Here is a 23,989-nt window from a genome sequence, read left to right as displayed (position 1 = left end):
AAACTCTAGTTTAAGCACGCTAATGTTGTCAAGATCACCTAATACCAACCCACCCATGAGACAACCACAAAGTTAGGGTCATCGTTAACATATCATAATGAACTGTAGGATTCCTCAAAGATGTATGGGAATGTTTAAAATTATCACGCAAAGTTTACAAAATAAAGGAAATAATCTGATGCAAAATGTAACACACAATTATCAAAAGTCACTGTGTAAAATAGCCACGGACAGTCATTTGTAAATCTGCAGATCTATTCCATTAAGTTTTATAAAATCACTGATCATAAATAGATCCATTTCACCCTTAACTCTATGTAAGGAAGGGTACAGTTATTTAAGATATGGGAGTTCTCACAGTGAGTGAGCTTTGTACAATGTAGTTCAGTGTTTAGCATTAAAAATTCTAAATCTGGACTGCACTATCACTGACATAAAATTAAAGCGTTGGATATAGAACTATATTATGACATACACAGCGAGATCTAAGTTTGGAGAGACAGGAGGAAGCAGGCACCTACTCACCTACTTAAGCATGTACAAATTATGTTGTAGAACCCACAGAATACTTGTCCAGCCACAATAGGCGTGTAATGTTTTATTATCCATTGCCATACACTCACGAGAATATATGCTTTTGTGCAAAAATTAAATAAAATACAAATTTAAAGAAAAAAAAAGTTTTCCATAGAGTAGCCCTGTAAGGTATATGTCTTGACGTGCATGTGATTAGTAGGACTTACATTACAGGCTCCAGGTGCTATGTGCCGCTGACACCATTTTAATTCAGCGCTAAAACACAGCAATTCTTTTTCCTAGCTCCTTTGCTGACAAGTAATATAACAAAAATAAATTTCTGATGTGTAAAGAGAACATAATTACACATATTTTGATGTCTCCAGAGCCCCGGACTGCTCAATGGCATTAAGTTACCATGATATACACAATTGTATCAAAAATGTCAGTAATAAACACAGGAGTTTACTGTAAATCTTAGCATATTTACATTTAGATTTCATAAGGAAAAAGTAAATGTTTCTTCCCCTCCCCCCAAAAAAGCCTGATGTTTATAGGGTTTGAACCCCTGTGATGTTTCCCCATGTTCTCGTTAAATGTGTGTACTCCAAAATGCTTAAATGTGAGACTGCGTGCTCGGACGGATAGCGCTTGGTCATGTGCCTAAAAGGTTAAGGTGCGTCACCATATTGAAGGCAGCAATAAGTATTACAGACGTGCTGCTATTTATTTACAGAATGTGTGTGCAACTCTTCGGCATTATATCCCTGGCTTCAAAATATACCTGCTTAATGTAGTTTTCCTGGTGTCCATAGCCTATCCCTGCAGGCTTTCCTATGTAAACACTGTCGTTTCTGAGACCTGGAGTGGATCCTTTTCTTGCGGTCCAGTGGAGTTACTGTGATCCTCTTGCTCTGCTCCCTCTCACGTCGTTTAGTGATGCCAGAGCTGTAGTGACGTCATATCCCGGCTTCCGGCAGCACAGCAAGGCTCACAAGGGAACAGAACAGGAAGATTACTCCACACAGCCAGGGCCGGATTAAGAGCCCAGTGGGCCTGGTGCTGATAATTATGATGGGCCTAATTACAAAATCTTATTGACCAAAAACACTAAAACAGTCCTACCTCCTAAGCGTCATGTATCTGATGGAGATGATGCTGTAGGGAAACTCATAGGATGCAACTATGAGAAAACACATACCCTTTGCTAATCTCATGCTTTCATCTTTTAAGTAAACCCATACCCCCTAACAGCAGTGTCCAGTAAAGCAGAAAGTCTATGGATGCGGTAAAAGGGTGGGCTACTGACACAAATCACATAACCAGAACGGCCGAAAGGGCGAACATACACAAAAAGGGGGAATGTCTGTGTCCCTATGTCTCCCAGTCCCTTAGTGTTTGTGTCCTCATGTCTCCCAGTGTCCCCATGTCACTAGGGGACATTGAGAGACATTGGGACACTGGGAGACATGGGGACACAGATACTAGGGAACACTGGGAGACCTGGGAAATCTGAGACTCTTGGGGACACTGGGTGACAGACACGAGGGGACATGGGGAGACATGGGGCACTGAGACACTGTGATATATAGGGGACACTGGAGACTTGATAAAAACCTGGGTACAGGTCAAAATGTTGCGGTGTCCAATAAACCTGCTTAAAGCTATCACAGTGAGTGCCTGAGATTTTTTTCTTTTATACTAGGGGACACGGGCACAGAGACACTACGGGCACAGAGACACTACAGGCACAGAGACACTACGGGCACAGAGACACTACGGGCACAGAGACACTACGGGCACAGAGACACTACAGGCACAGAGAGACATGGGGCACTGAGAGACATGGGGCACTGAGACACTGATACATAGGGGACACTGATACATAGGGGACATTGGAGACTTGATAAAGACCTGGGTACAGGTCGAAACGTTGCGGTGTCCAATAAACCTGCCTAAATCTATCACAGTGAATGCCTGAGATTTTTTCTTTTATACTAGGGGACACTGAGACACTAGGAGACATGGGGACACAGAGACATTGGGAGACTAGGGGACTTTGGGAGTCTAGGGAACACTGAGACACTAGGGACACTGGCACACTACAGACACTGAGAGACACCAGGGACACATGGGGATACTGAGATACTAGGGACACTGGCTGGGAGACATGGGGACACTGCCATGTCTCCAATGTCTCAAAGTCACCCAGTGTCCCCATGTCTCCCTGTGTCTCCATGCCTCTGTGTCCCCATGTCGCCCAGTGTCCCCTAGTGTTTGTATCCCCATGTCTCCCAGTGTCCCTTAGAGTCTGTGTCCTCATGTCTCCCAGTGTCCTGATGTCACTAGTAGCAGAAAGTAGCAGAAAGGTAAAGGAGCAGAAGAAGCCTCAGAAGACAAAGAAGACTGTGTCAAATGAAGGAGAAGAAAATGAGATTGGAGCACTTCATTCTGGACACCACATCATAAGGCGTTGGTACCTGGGCCTGGCAGGGAAACTTTGGACCTTCTCATCTCCCCAGGTAAAAACAAACAATATCAGTGTTAATGTAACTTTTATTTACTGAGTGTCAGCAAACACAGAGGGCCGCTTGGTATGGGTGCCGCTGATTGGCTAGATGGGTCAGCTAGCACTCTAAGCCAATCAGTAGCTCCCCATTCATAAAAACGTAAAACATTGTTATGAATCGGGAACTAGCGATTGGCTTAGAGTGTCAGCTGAACACTCTAGTCAATCAGCGGCACCCATGCCCAACGTCAATCTGCACTTCCTGACACTCTGTTTCAGAAGTCGAATACCACTGAGCGACCTGGAGATCTGGAGCTGAAGGAAGCCGTTGGGGGTAAACCATTTGAGAGCGGTTTCACTCCTTCAAAGAAAGAGCACCCAGGGGCCTCCTTGCATCACAGCATTTTCATTTAGATAAAGCTGTTATGGTGACCAGAATGTTCCTGTAATTTGATGAAAGGAACACTATAGTGTCAGGAATACAAACATATATTCCTGACACCATAGTTGTTAAAACGCTCTTCATCCTTGCTTTATGTGAAAATGACTATGCTCCTTCCCTTTAATGACACTGTCAAAAAGGGGCCAAGCATGGATGTCATTACAATTATGTCCCCCCCCCCCGCGGACGTCCATGCTCAGGGTCCCCATGTTCCCCAGTGTCCCAATGTCTCAGCGTCCCCATGTCTCGGAGCTGCTGTCTGGACTCTCTGTGCAGAGCTGCTCCCCCGCGGATCAGTGAGTAGAGAGAGGCAGGGAGGGAGATGCCGTAACTTCTTTTCACTGCCTCTCTCCACAGAAACAGCGACCCCTACTGGCCGGCGCTGGTATTGCAGAATAATCTATGTTTATACTGAGACAGACATTTGTATTGCCGGTATTACTGCAATACCGGCACCGGCTAGGCAGCCTCAAATACCTGAGAAATACTTCTGAGAAATACCTGGCAACCCTAAGAAATACATGAGAAATACCTGGCAACCCTAAGAGTAGTGTGTAAAAAAAAAAATGTAAAAAAAAATTTTTATTTTATTTTTTTTAAACCAATGGGCCTATTCCATGGGCCTGGGCCTGGAGCTGCAGCTCCATCAGCCCCTATGTTAATCCGGCCCTGCACACAGCCGCCTGCTTTGGGAAGGGCACAAGGTGTATGGGATGACAAATACCCTGGTTGAGCCCTGTTGAAGACTATGCATCTTCATAAGCAATCCATTTCTTCTTCTCTGTTTTTTCTTAGTAAGATTTAATAAACTTTCCAAATTATTCAATGTGGTTACAAAAAAAATTCCTAATGATTTTTGTACAACAATTCCCTTAGACTTGAATGCTGATTTCTGAAAATATATTATTTGGAAGGCTTTTCTACCCGTATTGAGTAATGTGGAAAGCATATTAAATTGTTAATTTTAGTAAACGTGTAGTGCAAATTTGCACCAAACATTTAGAAACTGCTACACTTTTAGAAAGCAACAACAAAAATTCAAAAACATATAAAACACCTCTAACAACTTCCCACACTGCTCTTTCCCACCTTCCATGTGAAATAAGTTTGTTATTGACATTCATGCCACCTTTCCCATTGTCTTTTGTTAAGGAACAGGCTGTTTGGTTAATTAATTATTTTTTATAACTGTTTCCTAAGCTAAAGTAAGTGCCTACTGCAGCAAAAATATTAACTTTATCCAATGTTTAATTTAAGGTAGAATTGATGAAGGTCAGACATTTGTTATATTGCAGAGCGATGTGGGTTAATAAATAGCTGTAGGATTAAGATCCCACACATTTCATTAAGGTGTGAAATAGCTTCTGTGTGTTTAAAAGTTCTGTACTTGTAAAGAGAATCAGTGCTGGTTGTGATATGTTAATTAATATCTTGCAAAGCAATAAGATGTGTGAGATGCACGTACCTTTGCAGATAGAAAGAAAATGACATACCTTCTCAAAATAACCCAAATGTATCTCAATGCATTAAAAATACTTTCTAATCTACATAGTAATCATTGACCCTTTTGTCACTACTGAGCATGCATTAAACCTTGCTTTATCAACTTGACATATGGCCTCTAGAATGTATGCAGGGCCCTCTTGGTCTTACTTTAGGCACAATGTGTAGGTTAGGTTAGTTTTATTATGCCAAGTTTAAAGTAACACTATAGGCACCAACACTACTTCATAATATTGAAGTGGCCTAGGTGCAGTGTCTCACGCTCTGCTTGAAGACATCCAGCGTCGGTGAAATACCCATAGGAAAGTATTTAGGCAATGCTCGTTGCGCATGAACATTAGGTCCCCCATAAGATGACGTTGGAGGAGGCGGAGCATCAACCAAGCGCCAAGGTACATCGACATATATTCTTTGATGCACATTTAAGATTAAACATCTTGAAACCCTGTTAAAATATTGTGTGTTCCCCTGATCACAAATAGGGAGAAAAAAATATCAGTATCATAATTATCCCACCGGAAAGAAAAAATATTTAATCTTATTGGGTAGTGTATGAAAGAGAAGAGGTAAGGTTGGCTAGTAACAGCTAGTCGTGTCCCTAAGTCATAAGCCGTTAGCCTTAATATTCAATCCAGCAGGATGAGAAATCATCTGAGACATTCTGTTGGTTTCATGGTAATTTTGCCACTTTGCATTCCTAACACTATAGTTTTCATTTAAGCCTTCTGCTTAAGCCCTTATATAACAAAACCCCTTAAAGAGAGGACTAGACATACTAATATTAAATTCAGAATGTCCTTGAAACAGGTTTTTCTTATTCTAAATATCGGAGTTTTCATGAGAACGTCTACAGGGTCTGTGGTTTTAAGTAAATCTAAGGATTTAGACACTAGTCATCAATGGCCTCTGGGCATAGAGTACAGGTGGTAGGTAATCCTAAAGAATTTACGGTAGTTAGAATATTACCGTTTGTGTTCTTTTGTAAAGATAATGATGGGTATTTTGTCTTCCAGGGATGGAATACACCAGTGTGTAATACCAGCTTCAATAATAACAGCAAAGAAAACATGGTTGATTTGTAAGTGAAGATGATGGGACATCCTTGGTACATATTAATGAAGGCTAAGTGGGTTTAAATGCTTGATTTTCTGTTTAAACAACATGTTTAGTTTTCTACTGGTCAGTTCAGATACTCATTCAAAATTCCATTATATGTACTGGCAGCCCACTCCAATGCTTGAAGAGCAGATGTAACATGATTACTTTTTCGTTTGCTAACATGTCATTGTGACACCGTGTTTGCAGAAGTCTAAATGCTTAATGGATGGTAGCAACAATAACAGGATTTTATGACTTTTTTCCCATAGACGGCAAGGTTAATTTACAAAATGCTATAGTTCCCCCGTAACCCCTTTACAAAATGCTATAGTTCTCTCGTAACCCCTTTACAAAATGCTATAGGTCCCCCTTGACTTCCAAATCGAATAAGACTTGTGGACTACTTTAAATCCCTCTTCTCCCACTTTTCTTCCTCACACCACCCTGTAAATCCTAACCCATATACTCTGCCCACATTCTGTCTTTTTCGCTTTGTAAAATAAATCCAGAAATATTTATTCTTAACTTTACTACTTCTTACGGATATTTTGGGTTTCTCCAATTAAATGTTCAACCCGGCAAGATGGTATCTAGACCTCATCCAGAGCTCCATTCTGTCTCAACCCTGCACTGTACTCCATGTAAACATTTAAGCAAAGCCAAATACAAGATAAATAAAACGCAACAAAATGTGAAACCGTTTTTATTTTTGAGGCATTTGGTTTTGTATATAAAGACGTAAACTTTTAGTGGAGAGAAAATGAATGCTAGACGAAAAGGACATACACTGTTAGCACCATAACCACTAAATCTCAAATGATTATTGTTGGGTGGTTTAACAAACCATGAATCTCCTGAGACCTATTCCATCCTTGGTACTGCCATTCTCTGCTTCACCTCCTTCAGCTACTACTAGATGAAACTGGGCTAGGAGCATGCCAATTTTGTTCTTTGCCATACATACTAAACATGAATCTATGGAAGATCACTTGAAAACACAGGACCTTCCATAGATCTTGCCATGCAGGTGCCACCTACTTCTGATTGCCCAATGCAGCTGTAACAAGTGGACGCTCATCAGGGCACAGTTTCTTGCAATATTTTGCAACCATTTACTGCTTACAATGATGCAAAATCAATGCTGACTTTGTCTTATGTATATCTTATGACAGAGTTGAAATTTTAGTAAAATGTTGTTTTCGATTTTGGAATGTCACTCTACTCATTCTAGAATCACAACTATAAAATAGAACATGCTAAACATTATTATATATCAGTGATGGCGAACCTTTTTGAGCCCGAGTGCTCAAACCGCAATACATGCCAACTTTTTTTTCCTTAAAGTGCCAACACGGCAATTAAACCTGAATACTGAGGTTTAAGTTTAGAAAAAACAACTCGTACTGTTGTCCGAACTAATTAACAACTTTTGTTTTAAAGGAACACAACAACAGAGAGTTCAATGATACAAATGTTAAATAATGATATAAATAGATAAAATTAAGCTTATATTTATTAGTATCTCCAACAAATGCAATACATACACAAACAGACTGCTGAATACATACACACAGTCTGCTGAATACACACACACACACACAAGACTGCTGAATACAGAGACTGATGAATACACACACAATCTGCTGAATACACATACAGACAGTCTGCTGAGTACACACACACAGTCTGCTGAATACACATACAGACAGTCTGCTGAGTACACACACACAGTCTGCTGAGTACACACACACAGTCTGCTGAGTACACACACACAGTCTGCTGAGTACACACACACAGTCTGCTGAGTACACACACACAGTCTGCTGAGTACACACACACAGTCTGCTGAGTACACACACACAGTCTGCTGAGTACACACACACAGTCTGCTGAGTACACACACACAGTCTGCTGAGTACACACACACAGACTGCTGAGTACACACACACAGACTGCTGAATAAATACACACAGTCCGCTGAATACACACACAGACTGCTGAATACACACACACACACAAACTGCTGAATACACACAAACTGCTGAATACATACACACACAGACTGCTGAATACACGCACACACACAGACTGCTGAATACAACCACATACTGCATTGAGAGGTGTAGTGGGTGTGAGGTGCTGTGTGTGAGGGGTGCTGTGTCTGAGGGTTGCTGTGTGTGTGTGGTGTGTGGGGGGGGGTGTTGTGTGTATGAGGGGTGCTGTGTGTGTGTGGGTTGCTGTGTGTGTTTGTGTGAGGGGTGCTGTGTTTGTTTGTGTGAGGGGTGCTGTGTGTGTGAGGGGTGCTGTGTGTGTGTGTGTGGGGTGGTGTGTGTGTGTGAGGGGGGGTGTGTGTGTGTTTGTAAGGGGTGCTGTGTGTGTGTGTATAAGGGGTGCTGTGTGTGTGTGTGAGGGGTGCTGTATGTGTGGGGGTGCTGTATGTGTGGGGGTGGGGGTGCTGTATGTGTGGGGGTGGGGGTGCTGGGCGGGGGTGGGGCTGCTGGGCGGGGTAGGGGTGCTGGGCGGGGGTAGTTGTGCTGGGCGGGGGTAAGGGAGTTGTGTGTGTGTGTGTGTTGTGGGGGTGCTGTGTGGGGGGGGTAGGGCTGCTGTGTGTGGGATGCTGTGTGTGTGTGAGGGGTGCTTTATGTGTGTGTGTGTGTGTATGAGGGGTGCTGTGCTGTGTGGGGAGGTAGGGGTGCTTTGCTGTTTGGGGGTAGGGGTGCTGGGCGGGGTTAAGGGTGCTTTGCTGTGGGGGTAGGGGAGGGGAGGGATGCTGGGTGTGGGGAAGGGGAGGGGTGCTGGGGAGAGGAGGGGTGCTGTGTGGGGGGTAGGGGTACTGTGTGTGGGGGGTAGGGGTACTGTGTGTGGGGGGTAGGGGTACTGTGTGTGGGGGGTAGGGGTACTGTGTGTAGGGGTAGGGGTACTGTGTGTGGGGGTAGGGGAGGGGAGGGATGCTGGGTGTGGGGAAGGGGAGGGGTGCTGGGGAGAGGAGGGGTGCTGTGTGGGGGGTAGGGGTACTGTGTGTGGGGGGTAGGGGTACTGTGTGGGGGGGGTAGGGGTACTGTGTGTGGGGTGTAGGGGTACTGTGTGTGGGGTGTAGGGGTACTGTGTGTGGGGTGTAGGGGTACTGTGTGTGGGGGTAGGGGAGGGGAGGGATGCTGGGTGTGGGGAAGGGGAGGGGTGCTGGGGAGAGGAGGGGTGCTGTGTGGGGGTAGGGGTACTGTGTGTGGGGTGTAGGGGTACTGTGTGTGGGGTGTAGGGGTACTGTGTGTGGGGGGTAGGGGTACTGTGTGTGGGGGTAGGGGTACTGTGTGTGGGGGTAGGGGTACTGTGTGTGGGGGTAGGGGTACTGTGTGTGGGGGTAGGGGTACTGTGTGGGGGGCGTAGGTGTACTGTGTGTGGTGTGTGGGGGGTAAGGGTACTGTGTGGGGGGGTAGGAGTACTGTGTGTGGTGTGTGGGGGGTAAGGGTACTGTGTGGGGGGGTAGGAGTACTGTGTGTGTGGTGTGTGGGGGGTAGGGGTACTGTGTGGGGGGGGTAGGGGTACTGTGTGGGGGGGGTAGGGGTACTGTGTGGGGGGGTAGGGGTACTGTGTGGGGGGGTAGGGGTACTGTGTGGGGGGGGTAGAGGTACTGTGTGGGGGGGTAGGGGTACTGTGTGTGGGGGTTAAGGGTACTGTGTGGGGGTAGGAATACTGTGTGGGGGGTCGGGGTACTGTGTGTGGTGTGTGGGGGATAGGGGTACTGTGTGGGGGGGGTAGGAGTGTTGTGTGTGGGGGATAGGGGTACTGTGTGGGGGGGATAGGGGTACTGTGTGGGGGGGATAGGGGTACTGTGTGGGGGGGATAGGGGTACTGTGTGGGGGGGATAGGGGTACTGTGTGGGGGGGATAGGGGTACTGTGTGGGGGGATAGGGGTACTGTGTGGGGGGATAGGGGTACTGTGTGGGGGGGATAGGGGTACTGTGTGGGGGGGATAGGGGTACTGTGTGGGGGGGATAGGGGTACTGTGTGTGGTTTGTGGGGGATAGGGGTACTGTGTGTGGGGGGTAGGGGTACTGTGTGTGGTTTGTGGGGGGTAGGGGTACTGTGTGTGGGGGGTAGGGGTACTGTGTGGGGGGTAGGGGTACTGTGTGTGGTGTGTGGGGAGTAGGGGTACTGTGTGGGGGGTAGGGGTACTGTGTGTGGTGTGGGGGGTAGGGGTACTGTGTGTGGTGTGTGGGGGTAGGGGTACTGTGTGGGGGTAGGGGTACTGTGTGGGGGGTAGGGGTACAGTGTGGGGGAGTAGTGGTACTGTGTGTTGTGTGTGGGGGGTAGGGGTACTGTGTGGGGGGGTAGTGGTACTGTGTGGGGGGGTAGGGGTACTGTGTGTGGGGGGTAGGGGTACTGTGTGTGGGGGGTAGGGGTACTGTGTGTGGGGGGTAGGGGTACTGTGTGTGGGCGGTAGGGGTACTGTGTGGGGGGTAGGGGTACTGTGTGTGGTGTGTGGGGAGTAGGGGTACTGTGTGGGGGGTAGGGGTACTGTGTGGGGGTAGGGGTACTGTGTGTGGTGTGTGGGGGTACGGGTACTGGGTGGGGGGTAGGGGTACTGTGTGTTGTGTGGGGGGGTAGGGGTACCGTGTGGGGGGTAGGGGTACCGTGTGGGGGGTAGTGGTACTGTGTGGGGGGGGGGTAGTGGTACTGTGTGGGGGGGGGGTAGTGGTACTGTGTGGGGGGGGGGGGTAGTGGTACTGTGTGGGGGGGGGGGTAGTGGTACTGTGTGGGGGGGGGGTAGTGGTACTGTGTGGGGGGGGTAGTGGTACTGTGTGTGGGGGGGGTAGTGGTACTGTGTGGGGGGGGGTAGTGGTACCGTGTGGGGGGGTAGGGGTACCGTGTGGGCGGGTAGGGGTACTGCTGGGGGGGGAAACGTGTTTAAAAAAAAAAAAGTATTAAAACAGTATCTTCTCCCTCCCCTTCCTTGTTACCTTTAATGAAGGAGGGGGGGAGACACACAGTCATCCCTGGTGGTCCGGTGGTGGTAAGCACTGCTTCCGGGTCGGGAGACAGGGGGAGGGATCTGTGAAGCAGCTCCCCTGTGCTCCCGCGCGATGCTGTGTGTAGCGTTGCCATGGTAACAGGTGCCTACTCTGCATTGATGGCGAACTTATGGCCGCGTGCCGACAAAGAAGGCACGGCGTGCCATAGGTTCGCCATCACTGTTATATATGTTGTTCTTAGTATGCAGAGAGTATAAAAATACACCATTGGAAGAAAGTTGAAGAACTATACATTTCCACACCCACAAGCTATTATCATTTCCCACTCAGTATGTTGAAGTGTTACAGTTTAATTTCTTTCACCCTGAATAATTTGCAACATGTTCTCAGCTCTAAAGCAGTCCTTTTAATATATGACCTCAGCGAAGATGTAAAATGTTACATAAACTAGATAAGCTTCATAGAGGTGCTGTAGCAATGCAATAAATACTCATCGGTAATGTGTTGTACTGGTTATAATTCCCCTGGATTTCAACCCAAAACTACAACCCTTGGCTGTGATCATTGGCTTGCCATTGGTTAAATGTAGTGAAACTTCTTTGATCGGGGTAATGGAGAATCATGTAACACCATGAAGATATGTTTAAACTGAGGGTGGGTCACAGATATATTTATGAAATTGAAGAATAATAATTTCATCATCAGTGCAGATTAGATGCTGGCCAGATTGAGTCTTCTTATAAAGTATTTTTTTTATATATTATTTGAAATTCCCAATATATGGCTTTGCAAAATATGTATCAATAGTATTGAAGGGCAGGGGGGAGATAAGTGATATTATAGTGCTGACGTCAAACATGCCTCTTCTCTCCTGACAAAACTCCTTGCAATCTATTATGTACACCATGAACATAAGCCCATAACCTCAGAGTCATTAAGAAATCACTGCCAGATACAAAGTGTCCCATGACATTGATTATTATATATATCTTCTGGCAGATATGAACATGAATAATTACAGGAAACGCAATAATATCTACTAGACCTATGCCTTTGGGTGTGCTGGTATTTTGGGTTAACATGCTACAAGACACTTGGGAGAATTCCGGTGCTTTTAGCATGAAACTGAACTTTTAAAACTGTTTTTTAGACTTGTGCAGGGGGGAAATATGTAGTTTGGCCTAATGAATTTGTCCATGCAATTGCTTAGGAAAAACGGTTCAGACGAACCAAAATAGTAAAAAAAATTGTCAAGTTGGTGTACTGCTATATATATATATATATATTAAAAAGAAAAATTATATACATATACATAATTTTTTTTTTTTTTTTTTTGCAGTACACTGTTATGTGCATTCCCTGCCAATTGGTTCATAGGACAAGCAAAAATACGTCACAAATAAAGAGGGGGGGGAGCAGAAATATATATATATTTTTTTTATATTGATATACCGTATTATGTATTTATTAAAGGAATACTATATGGTCAGGAACACAAGCATGTATTCCTGACTCTGTAGTGTTAAAAACATCATCTAGGTGGCTTGCCCTCCCTTAACCTCCTTAAAAGATAATAAAACGTAACTGGTTTATTATTTCAGCCAACCCAATGCTTTCCCTGCATTGGATTTGCTGTGCAGCATTGCCCCGGGAAGCATCTCCAGTAGCCACTAGAGGAGTGGCCACTATAGGTGTACCTAGGGGGCAATGTAAACACTGCATTTTCTCTGAAAAGACCGTTTTTACATAAAAATACCTGAATGATTATACTCACCAGAAAAACTACAATAAGCTGTGGTTGTTCTGCTGACTATAGAGTAATTTTCAATATATAATCTGTAAATAGAAATGTATTTATTTTTTGAAAAAAAAATCTGTACCTCTTTTTTTTTTTCTGTCATTTGATCTGTGAGCAATACATAACAGTAAACTGTATATTATGGGGTAATAATGTTATTGATAGAATCTTAAAGGACCACTATAGGCACCCAGACCACTTCAGCTCAATGAAGTGGTCTGGGTGCCAGGTCCATCTAGGATTAACCCTGCCTGCTGTAAACATAGCAGTTTCAGAGAAACTGCTATGTTTACATATGGGTTAATCCAGCCTCTAGTGGCTGTCTCATTGACAGCCGCTAGAGGTGCTTCTTACTGTGATTTTCACAGTGAGAAGATGCCAGTGTCCATAGGAAAGCATTGAGAATGCTGTCCTATGGACTGGCTGAATGCGCGCGTGGTTCTTGGCCGATAACATCAGAAGAGGGAGGAGAGTCCCCAGCGCCGAGGGAGCCTGGCGCTGGAGAAAGGTAAGTGTTTAACCCCCTTCCTCCCCCTTCAGCCCAGCGAGAGTGGGACCCTGAGGGTGGGGGCACCCTCAGGGCACTATAGTGCCAGGAAAAACAAGTTTGTTTTCCTGGCACTATAGTGGTCCTTTAATAACTTATAAGACCCTTGTTTGGACACTGGCAGAAGTTACCCAACTGTGCGAGCCTGAACATGTTTCAGATGAAAGTGGTTTTATTCTTCACCAATACTTTCATTACTGCCTTGAGCGAAGCAGTATTATTTTGTTTGTTATAAACGATATATTTTGCATATTTTATACCCCAGATTTTTTTAGATTTTTTTTTTTTTTTTATAGTCACAGAAAGTTTGGACATTGCTAATCTCCATCCTGGTCATATCTAGTATGTATTTATTAGTGTAACAGCACATCTGGCATTTGCTTGGCAATTAAAGTATCCGGAAGTAGAACAAGAATTGCAACTAATACCAGCCTGAATCTCATTAAATTGTTCGACATCCATGATCTGATTCTTTAAAGGTTTTTAGTCCTGCACCCTCACTCCCCTGCAGGTTTAAAGGGTTGTAAAAGAAAGCTTTGCTGATGATGCAGACGTCTTCTGAAGACTCTCAAATTTTGATCACTTACCAGTGCAGTAATGCCAAGACTTTAATCAATATCAGATTAAGTCTATTTTGCCTCCTGTCCATTCCACACTGAGGAATGATATTGTGTCTGGTAATTTAGGAAATGCCTCTGAGTTTTAGCAGTATTTTAGGATTTACTACCCCTGTTGTGAAGCCAGAGCTTCACAACATATCCGACCCATTGAGACTTATTTGCCTGTAGTCATGCAGACATGCACTGGTGATATTTAACAAAAAAAAAGTATTTTGCTTTTGGTACTGAATGAATGTATCCAATATATTCAGCAATTCAGAATACGGTATACAAAAATAGTTTCAATAACATTTTAAAACACAGCTTAAAGGAACAGACCAAGCACCAAAAACACTAAAGCATGCTGCAAAAAGTATCCTCACCTTTAAATGTTCTGCTTTTGCGGCACATACCCAGGCTTATCAGCGTCTAGAATTGAATGTCACTAAATGAGGAAGTGGCTCAGACATCATATTCACATAATTTTCACAGAAAACTGAGCAGGGCTGGACTGGGAATGAAAAGCAGCGCTAGAAAAAAATTCTATACCTTAAAACTGAAAACTATCACTCAAACGTGAAAGAAAGCACTCATAGGGCTTCAAAATAGACAAAAGAGCGGATTTATTGTAAGCTGAAGTGCATTTGCATACAATCAATGTTTCAGTCCATTTTCTTGATATATTAAGAAAAGTTTGGTCATTTGGACTGACATTGTGCATGCATGCTATTGCACAGCAGTAAAATATGTTATCCTTGTTTTTTTATTTTGTAATAAGAGTGTAGTCAACGCTAATTCAATTCCCATAGGAAAGCATTGGGGGGGCTATTGCGCATATGTGGCACAATGCTGTGTTTCACTGCACCAATCCCCATCAATGCATCTCTATGTGTTCCTATAGCACCCTCCGAACCCTCCATGTGTTCCTATAGCACCCTCCGAACCCTCCATGTGTCCCTATGCCAGCACCCAGCCCTCCATGAGTCCCTACACCTCCTCCCAGCTCTCCCTGTGTCCCATTTGTTCCCCCCTCCCCCTTCCCCAAGCTCTCCCTGTACCTTGCTGTAGCGTGGCCGAGCAGGCAGACTGTGGTGGAGGACAGGAAGCAGTTTTGTGCTCTCTGTGAGCACTTCCTGTCAGATCAGGTAGGGGAACAGAAGCTCCTCTACCGCGGTCTGCCTGCTCGGCCACGCTACATTCTGTGACCGGCATCCCCTCCTGCCAGTCACCCTGTAATTGGAACGGCCCGCTAGTATGCCGGCCCACTGGGAAATTTTCCAGTATCCCGGTGGGCCAGTCCGGCCCTGAAGCTGAGCATATCCCATAGACTCCAGAAAAGCAGGGGGTTATGGCACTTAGCAGCAATACCATTATCCAATTAAAATGAATAAGCCTGTTACCTAAAATGCGCAGGTTCACTGCAAAGGGCACAGGCAGTTAATTATAATGCATTCTGTTTTGATCCCAAAACACGCTACTGAAAGCATGTTAGAAATTTCAAAGTTTAACCATGAACAATAGAGTTGGAATCACTTGTGGTGAAGTCATTGCAACTACTCATGGCAATACTGCACTGATGCTATCCATACCATTTATTTATATACTAAACAGGGCTTTGCCAATGCAACCTGAAATTAATCCCTGTAATGTATTCAGTGAGCTAAGATTTCTCCTCCTACCCGATTGCTAGACATTTGGCTATGACATTTGAAGTACAAAAGTTGCTGTAGATTTTGGGTACAGAAAGTCTTTTAGTTCTATTTTCTGTACAAAGATCCAGATGGACTGCATGTAGCCCTGCCAGAGAAGATTAAACTACAAAGATTGTAACTACAAAGTGGAACATGAACAGGGATTCATGAGATTCATTTTGCTTTGCATTAGTTTGCAAAACATAGTTGTCAAATTTATCAAGTACCCCCCAAATTAGAAAGACCATGTATGAAAAGGATGTATGTCTACATGGTTCGGATTGTGAATGTAAAATGCCTTCAAGCTGAAAGGTTGCTATAGCTCATTGTTCCTGAATGCTTTCTGTGCGTTGTTACTTTTGGATCACTGAGGACCCCAACATGATAACACAGCTTTGAATTAGTTTGCATGTTGAATTCCCCTGTGTATCTGCTGGGATCAATTGGAATTGTATAGACCTCTGCCATGAGCAGCTGAATTAGGTCATGCTCTACATTAGCTAAAGTATTACTCCGAGTAACATGATGACTTCAGTGATTTGAAGTAGTTGTGGTGCCTGGAGTTCATATGTACAATATTTCACTGTGGAAAAACTGCGCATACAGAGATGAAACTCCTCTGCTAAAAGCCGTGTAACTCTACCTCTGGCAGCGTCATAGCGTCTCAGCCTTCTGGTGTCAGACCACCAATAGCCACCTGGACATACTAAAATGGGGGGGGGGGGGGACAGTGCCAGGGGTATAACCACTAAAGTGGGTTGTAGTGGTTATGATTCCTAGTGTGTTTCTTTAAAAAGCAAGCAATACAGCGTATTCTAAATTTATTTAAAATGTATTTTCTGTTGTTTAACCACCACACCAAAAGAAATAGGATGACTAGGGTTTACAGACAAAAATCTTTAAGACTTTTATAAACTCAACCATATATAATAACGTTTTCTAAATGCAATGTATATGCTAGATATGTAACAAACATATTAACATTACATAAAAGTATAATATAAGCTCTCAATGGAGTGCTAAATACAATTTTCCAAATCTGAGTGTATCAAGCCACAAGACTGTATGTGTACAGTGCTAAGGAACTGAAGAGTAGTTGTGTATGAGAAAGCAGCAATCGCATCCCATTAGAGTAATAGTTTTGATAAGCAGCATACATTGAGCACAGGGGAATTATATATGTACCTATTGGATTTGACCATATAATGAACGTGTTTGTAAAAAAAAAAAAATCAACTTGACTGTTTATGCCAGTGATGGCTAACCTTGACACCATAAATTGTTTCTGGACTACATTTCCCATGATCCTCAGCTAGCTTTTAAAGTCTAAAAGCTAGCTTAGCATCATGGGAAATGTAGTCCAGAAACAATTTGTGGTATCAAGGTTAGCCATCACTGGCTTATGCACTACCATAGCTAGATCCGTACAGTATGTCACAAGTACAGCAAACAGCATTCCCTTTTATAACCTGTTAAATAAATTTGACTCTTTTTATACTGTGGATGTTCAATTTATGAATCTAAAAGGTTTTTGATCAGTGTAAAACGTTTAGAAAAACTTAATTTGGAACTCAACTGCAGATGCAAGAATACATTTGATACTGTCACTTTAAGAAAGTTTGATTTATTGAAATAAGGTATTTTCAATTTAACAATCTTCTGCAGCAATATAAACTGAAAATACTATCCCATCCCTGTAGTATATTGAGGATTTGAAGAAATCGTAGTGAAGTCTGTTCCGCGTTTGGGAGTGGAGAAGTCAGCGTAGTCAGGATCAGGTAAGAGAGGTTCGGTATACGGGTGATCAATAGAAGGAGCTCAGTCAGTGATTGGCAATAAATTGATGTAGCCATGTGAATGCGACCGCGGCTTCCTTTCGACAGGGAAGCGTGTGACGTCAGACGCATGGGCGATGTAGGATCGGCGAGAAGTTATACGGGTAAATGACAATCGGAGAGAAAATAATATGGGGGAATCCTGACAATCAGTAGCAGATCAGTAACAAAGTTTCTAGAATACTGAAACGTAGGGCTGGCTATCAAATGTTTTTTATTTTGCTATGTGAATATTGAATAATCATGTGGCTTATTCCTTTTAAAAGTGAAATTTTCTATAAGAAAAAAAGAAAATGCATTGCAAAAGTAGCCAAGTATGGTTCATTGCGGTCATTGCATTCTCTTTAAAAGAAAGTAATAGGAAAGTTACAATATGACTGCTTTTTTTTTTACTGATTTTATTCTGCACAATACAGTATAGTGCCTTCCTTTCAATACACAGAACAGTGCATTGAAAGGGGAAAAAGCAAACTGGAAAATGTAGGCTAAAATAGCCAAATTGTTGTTGCAACAGATTTGGAGACTATTTCCTTATCGGCTATTGTTGCCTAATCAATTTAGTTTTTAGTCTGTTCAATCCACTATTTTATGAGAAATAGATTGTGATGTTTTCACACATCTAAAGGGGCAGTTTAGCATTGGTGTTGGAATTGGAGAGCACATGTCCCCCCATAAACTCAGAGGGATCAGAAATGTAAGATCCCAATCAGTCAAGTTAAAAAACTCATTGAAGTAGTCTAGGTGCACTGTCAGTGGTGTATTTACCGCGAGGCTGACAAGGCATTTACCTTGGGCAGCACTTTCAGGGGGGCGGCAAAAAAAGACGCCCCAATCGCCGAGACTGGCATGCGCTGATGTTGCGGGCGGAACATGCGCAAGACAGTGATGCCGGAGCCGGAATATTACGTCACTCCGGCCCAGGGGGCCTAAATAGTGATTTTAACACTTTAGGGTCAGGAGTACATGTTCCTGACCCTATAATTACATTCTAGACAATATTAAAGGGGTCCCTTTTGCAATGGGGAAGGTAATTCCACCTCAGTAATGACTTATTATTGTCAATTACATGGAAATAATCAATATGATGGGTACCACTGCCAGACGCTGCCAGAGTTAGAGTTACACGTCTTTTAGCAAAGGAGTTGATCTCCGTATGCGCAGTTTTTCCACAGTGAAATATTGTACATATGAACTCCAGGCGCCACAACTACTTCAAATCACTGAAGTCATCATGTTACTTGGAGTAATACTTTAGCTAATGTAGAGCATGACCTAATTCAGCTGCTCATGGCAGAGGTGTATACTGGGTCCCTAATGAACAAACATGAAATTGGCACATAATTGACACAAAAACAAAAAACCCTTGTGTGTGGTAAGTGCAATACAATAAAACTTTATACTTTTTTGACTTGACTATTGTGGACATATTTTCTCTCTACATGTGAGCATCTGATACCTACTGTAAGAAAAATCCTTACGTCCCTTTTTCTACATACCCCAGCGGGGTGATGAGCGCATAATCTGCTTCCGTCTCTGAGTGCAATACTTACCACACACACCTGTCTGTAATTTGTTTGGTTTTAGAGTTTCTACCTCCTACATTGTACCAGTGCTGTATCTCATCATTTGGAGCCGGTTTTGCAAAGTTCGGACATTGTTAAATGTGATCTATATTTGGATATGCATTCTGAATCCATAATACATGTTGTAACGGAGCTCCCTGTACCCCGGCTGGGTACCTCCACCAAGGACCACTTCCTAGCTGGAACAGGGGACAAAACCGCACCACTTCTGCCCTCCAGTTGCCACGACTTGAATGGGGTCCTGGAACCTCTCCATCCTGGAGCAGGCTAGAGGACTTTCTCTATTCACTCGCAGGGACTGGACGACACACAGTCCTGGGAGCTGGAGTCCTTACAAGGACTTTCCCCGCTGAATCCTCCGTGCTGGAAGAAGCTGGATCAGTGATTAGCCTTTTTCCCTCCCAGTAACCAGACGACACATGATTCTGGGAGTACAAGCTGGAATGCTTTAATCTGGCCAGATGGCCTGCTTTTATACATTTCAGAGTCACAGCAAACCCGCCCAGAACACTCCCACTACCACACCCACAAAATATCCCCAAAGTGCAGTGTCACCATGACTCAGCAATAAAATATGAAAAACACCACAAAATACATATTTCCCACATAGGAACCTGCACAGTCTATATATCCCCGGATAGCCTGGATATAAGCGCCCAACATATCCGAAAAGCGCACAGATCCCACGAACACAGCCGAAGCGCCACCGGGGTAAAGAGTTGAACGGCCGCACACATGATCCTATGCCCAAAACAGTTCCAGGGCGTTTGGTGCTTTTGCTAATGCACTGAAATGTGCACATGCATTCACACAGAAATATGGACTTAAATATACAAATTTTCTCTCCCCCATTCTTAAAAATTATGCTTGAGCATGTTGCTTCTGCAAGCATACTAACCATTCTCATACAGGGGCATTCTATTCATCATACCTACTACAGCGTGCTGTGTGGTTGAGGTGGCAGAAGTTGTCACCAGTAAATTGTGCAACTGTTTACAAATGGTTTGACAATTGCTGTGTTAGGCGTCTGTGGTCCTGATCTGATAAAGTGGACATTTATACTTATTGTCATACCAACTCATACAAGTTTAAACAGTATTCAATGGCTAAGGGGGGCGCTGTGGACTTTTAGCCAATTAATACTGTTTACATTTGTATGAGTTGGTATGACAATAAGGAAAAATAAACGTCTGCTTTATCAAACAAACTCAGACTGGAAAGATCGCGGGCACCTAAATGGTTTAACGGATTACCAGCTGATGGCTCCTGGCACCATTAGAGTACACTGTAGTAGTTGTGCTGCTCATGTCCAGTTTAGAAATGGAAGGTATATTAGAGAAAACCTGACCTTCAAGCTAGCTTCCATCTACTTTACAGAGTTTCTTATGTACATTCCCATGCATGCATGCGCAAAAATACAAAATGGGCCTGTATGGTAGATCCCATGACACAGGCTTTTGTGATGGCTGGCTGGCTGTTTAGCAGGTTGCAACAAAGCTAAGTGGTAATTTTAAAATGCTGCAGTCTTGTTTCCCCTATCTCAGTGCTGTTTTGTGTGTGTGATTATTTGTGGGGGGGCTGTCTTGTTTTTTTGTTTGTTTGTTTTTTGTTTGTTTTTTTCAAAGAAAGAATGCATAAACAAATGAATATATTTTGATAATGCAATCCATTTAAAAAAGAAACAAAAGTTGTTTTTTGTTTGTTTTTCTGACAGAAAAAAATAAATGTGGCTAAATAGGTGATGTTTTAAATTGTGCTAGGCATGCGCTGTCAGCTTTACGGAGTCTGTCTCTGCAGTGGTGGCCATTCTTCATTGAGTACAGCCAATTGGTAATGAGTAACAAACATAGACACATAACACAACATTTTTTTGTGAAAGGGAATGGGAGCCCCCCTCCTGTCAGTTTTATGGCACTTGGAAAGCACTGCAGTGTTTTGCAGCTGTCAAAGGACATGTCTCAGGTTGGCTGTCTCGTGTTTAGCAAGATGCACACTGAATAACACAGATGGAAAAGAAAGTTGTGGTTTCTCCCTATCCCCTTTCAAATTAGAAAAAAAACATTTTTCTTTCCTTCTTGCAGAGGGCTGGACTATCCTAAAAATACACAGCTTTGTATGTAAATAGACAAGAGCTGATTATAGGCTGGGATTTCAGCCAAGGTTTGAGAGAGCCACAGGGTGTTTTACATTAAAATGTGAGGCCTGACAGGATCAGTGTGTCTGTCTTAACCCTGTAGTGGAATGGGATTGATCTTTTAAACAGTAGAGGAGCTGACTGCACAATTCCGTCCAGCCCTGCACTGTTTTGTCATTGCAGGCAGCCACCAGTGGCCAACCGAAAAAGAAGGGTTTTGATAACATATTGTGTAAATATACAGCTTCCAGTCTGACTTTCCAGGGTGAAAGGGTTAAGACAGCTTCTTGATTAGCATGAGACTGGGTTGGCTGTTTCGCTTCCTGCCCTTCAATAGCTTTTCACTGCATTCAAAGGCAGAGAGCCATTCAGCAGAGGAGCTCTAGCTATCCAGCAGGATTTGCAGTGTTTGGGAATACCTTAAAGCAAAACTGTACCTCATTGTGTTTTGCAGACCTCCTAGGCTTGGAAGAGTGTCTCGGCGAAAGAAAAAAAATAAATAGGAATATCAGAAGGTGCCAGGAGAAAAGGCTGCAATTGTACTAGGCGAGGAGAGAGACTTGTTTTCAGCATAATATACATTGTATACCTGCTTATCTTTCCCAGAAACTGGTGCATGATCTTGTCTAGGATGCTATGGGGTCGTTTACACCCAACGTGTGAGTAGCATCTGCTCGGCTGTGAAGAATGAATATTGTCCCCTGATTACTGCAATGCTGATTTAGATTGCCTCATTGATTCGCTCTATGGAGCTTGATAGGTGAGGAAAGAGGAGGAAAAAAAAATTCTACCTTCGTCATAGTCGCCTCATTTTAATTCCACAACCATTGGGATATTGACACAGTATTTTTTTTTCTTCTTTCCCTTTTTTGGAGGATCTTGGGTGCAAGGCTTTAGATTGAAACCAAATTCTCTGGGTGTTTTTTAACCAGTATTTGCTTGGTTCTTTTGTGTTGTGCCTCACAGTTGGCTAAGCAGCCCTATGCTGAATCGAGCTATTGTTTGGGATCTCAAAGCTTTCACGCTACAAATCTCTGCTCATTCCCCCTCCCCTTCTTTGGCTGAGAAGCCACATAATGTGCCTTTCCTCCACATGAATCTGGAAGCTATAAGCTGGATTGATTGCAAATGAAGTGTAATGCATTGTGGGACGTTTGTAAAATTGGATCATTCGAGGGAGAAAACGAACGGACCCGCAGCTTGCTTCCTAAAAGAGGTAGCGGCAAAATGTTTTCAGCCCCTGCTCAAGCTGTGCGCTTAATGTTTTGATGAAAAAAAAGGAACAGCGGTGAGGCCTGTCTCATGCAGCAGGACGCTTAGGCTTCAGGTACCTTCAGGATGAAGAAGACCCGGAGTACAACCTTACGCCGGGCCTGGCCTAGTGCTGATTTCTCTGACCGGGCCTCAGACCGCATGAGGTCCCGTAGTGAAAAGGACTATCGCCTGCACAAACACTTTCCACCAGCTTTTATTTCCCAGTCATCACGGGGCTATATGACATCAGGTTTGTAAAATGTCTTCTATAAATTGTCTGCCTCTCGTCGGGTTCACGCTGGTGATAGGGATGTACGATGATTGGCTTATTTATTTATTTTTGATGGGATTTACATAAATAATATAACAAGAGGGACAAATCATTGTAAATTTTGTTGTTTGTACAATAAATGTGTGCTGTCCATTTATATACAGTCTTAGCGTAATTTCACATTCATATCTGTTCACAGGGAACAGTCTGCATGCATATACGTGGATATAGGTTTGCATATGAATATGTAATGTATATGTTTTTGACGATTCTTCCTACATCCACCATTTTGTACATCACTGACATTCTTGGTTAGGCCTCTCAATATGGTGTTATTTGGCAAATAATGTATGCAGCACATCTAGATCTCTAGCTGAAGGAGAAAGCCTGGACGCATTTGCCAGTTCATTCTCTTAATCATCTAAATATATATTTTGTTTTCTTTACCACATATTTGCAGCTGCCCTTCCAGCATATAAATAGCATGCTAAAGGCAGAATGTTACACATATTTCACGAAGACCTAGTGTTACCTGCTAACCTTGCACATACCTGCTATTCAGATTGAGGTCGAAAAAGAAAACACAAACAAACAAAAAGATCTTTATTGAATAATGCTGGCAGATTTGAATGTTTACTGCAGAAATGGTGCAGTAATGATTTTATAAAAAATACGGAATATAGTTCATTGGTAAAAATAATTAACACTTATTTTCTACCAACTGCTTTATGTATACGTTTTTGTTTCTAGCTGATTTGTGTCGTAGTGCATGCCATTATTCTCTCAATTTGTATGTTACAAGGGAGAAAAAACAAATGCATGATAACAGGCATGCTCAAGCAGTCAAAATCTATTTAAAGACTGCTGCGTAATCGCAGTGGTAAGCAGCTCTGGGCTGCAAAAAAAATGGTCTGGGTTTCTGCAGCCCATACATCGACTTGATCACCATGTATCCTAAGCTAGTCCTCTAAGAAAAGCTTGTCGAGGCCTGGAAGAAATCCATCCAGACAAATGCAATATTTATTTGTTTTACACAATTGTTACATCTCAGAATTTCATCATGCCATGTACAAAAGCATACTTGCACTGACATATCAGGGCACAGAAGAAAAAAAAAAACTATTCCAGTTATTTAGAGGAGGAATATCTTGCCTAGGTATATATTTTAGGATTCCTGTGGGCACTTATATAAGGCATATGCTTAAATGTGAATGTTTCTTGAAACCATGAGAGAATCCC

At 43.2% G+C, this 23,989-nt stretch overlaps 1 protein-coding gene across 2 annotated transcripts in view; it reads left to right on the top strand.

Annotated features, from left to right (window-relative positions):
• The window catches only part of STOX2 (storkhead box 2), a 192,972-nt gene that overhangs the window by 48,985 nt on the left and 119,998 nt on the right, over positions 1–23,989 (top strand). The window contains exon 1 of one of the 2 annotated variants that reach the window (XM_063458133.1): positions 21,559–22,729. The exons of the other annotated variant lie outside the window; for it this stretch is intronic. Coding sequence (XP_063314203.1) covers positions 22,564–22,729 — 166 coding nt within the window. The 5' untranslated portion in view covers positions 21,559–22,563. Of the gene's footprint in view, positions 1–21,558; positions 22,730–23,989 lie in introns of those variants that run through there. 2 annotated transcript variants of the gene reach the window in all.

The sequence above is a fragment of the Pelobates fuscus genome, chromosome 6 (genome assembly GCF_036172605.1).
Source record: "Pelobates fuscus isolate aPelFus1 chromosome 6, aPelFus1.pri, whole genome shotgun sequence".
NCBI classification, from domain to species: Eukaryota; Metazoa; Chordata; class Amphibia; order Anura; family Pelobatidae; genus Pelobates; species Pelobates fuscus.
The sequence above is the reverse complement of the archived record's forward strand: the minus strand, read 5'-3'. Positions and strand labels throughout refer to the sequence as shown.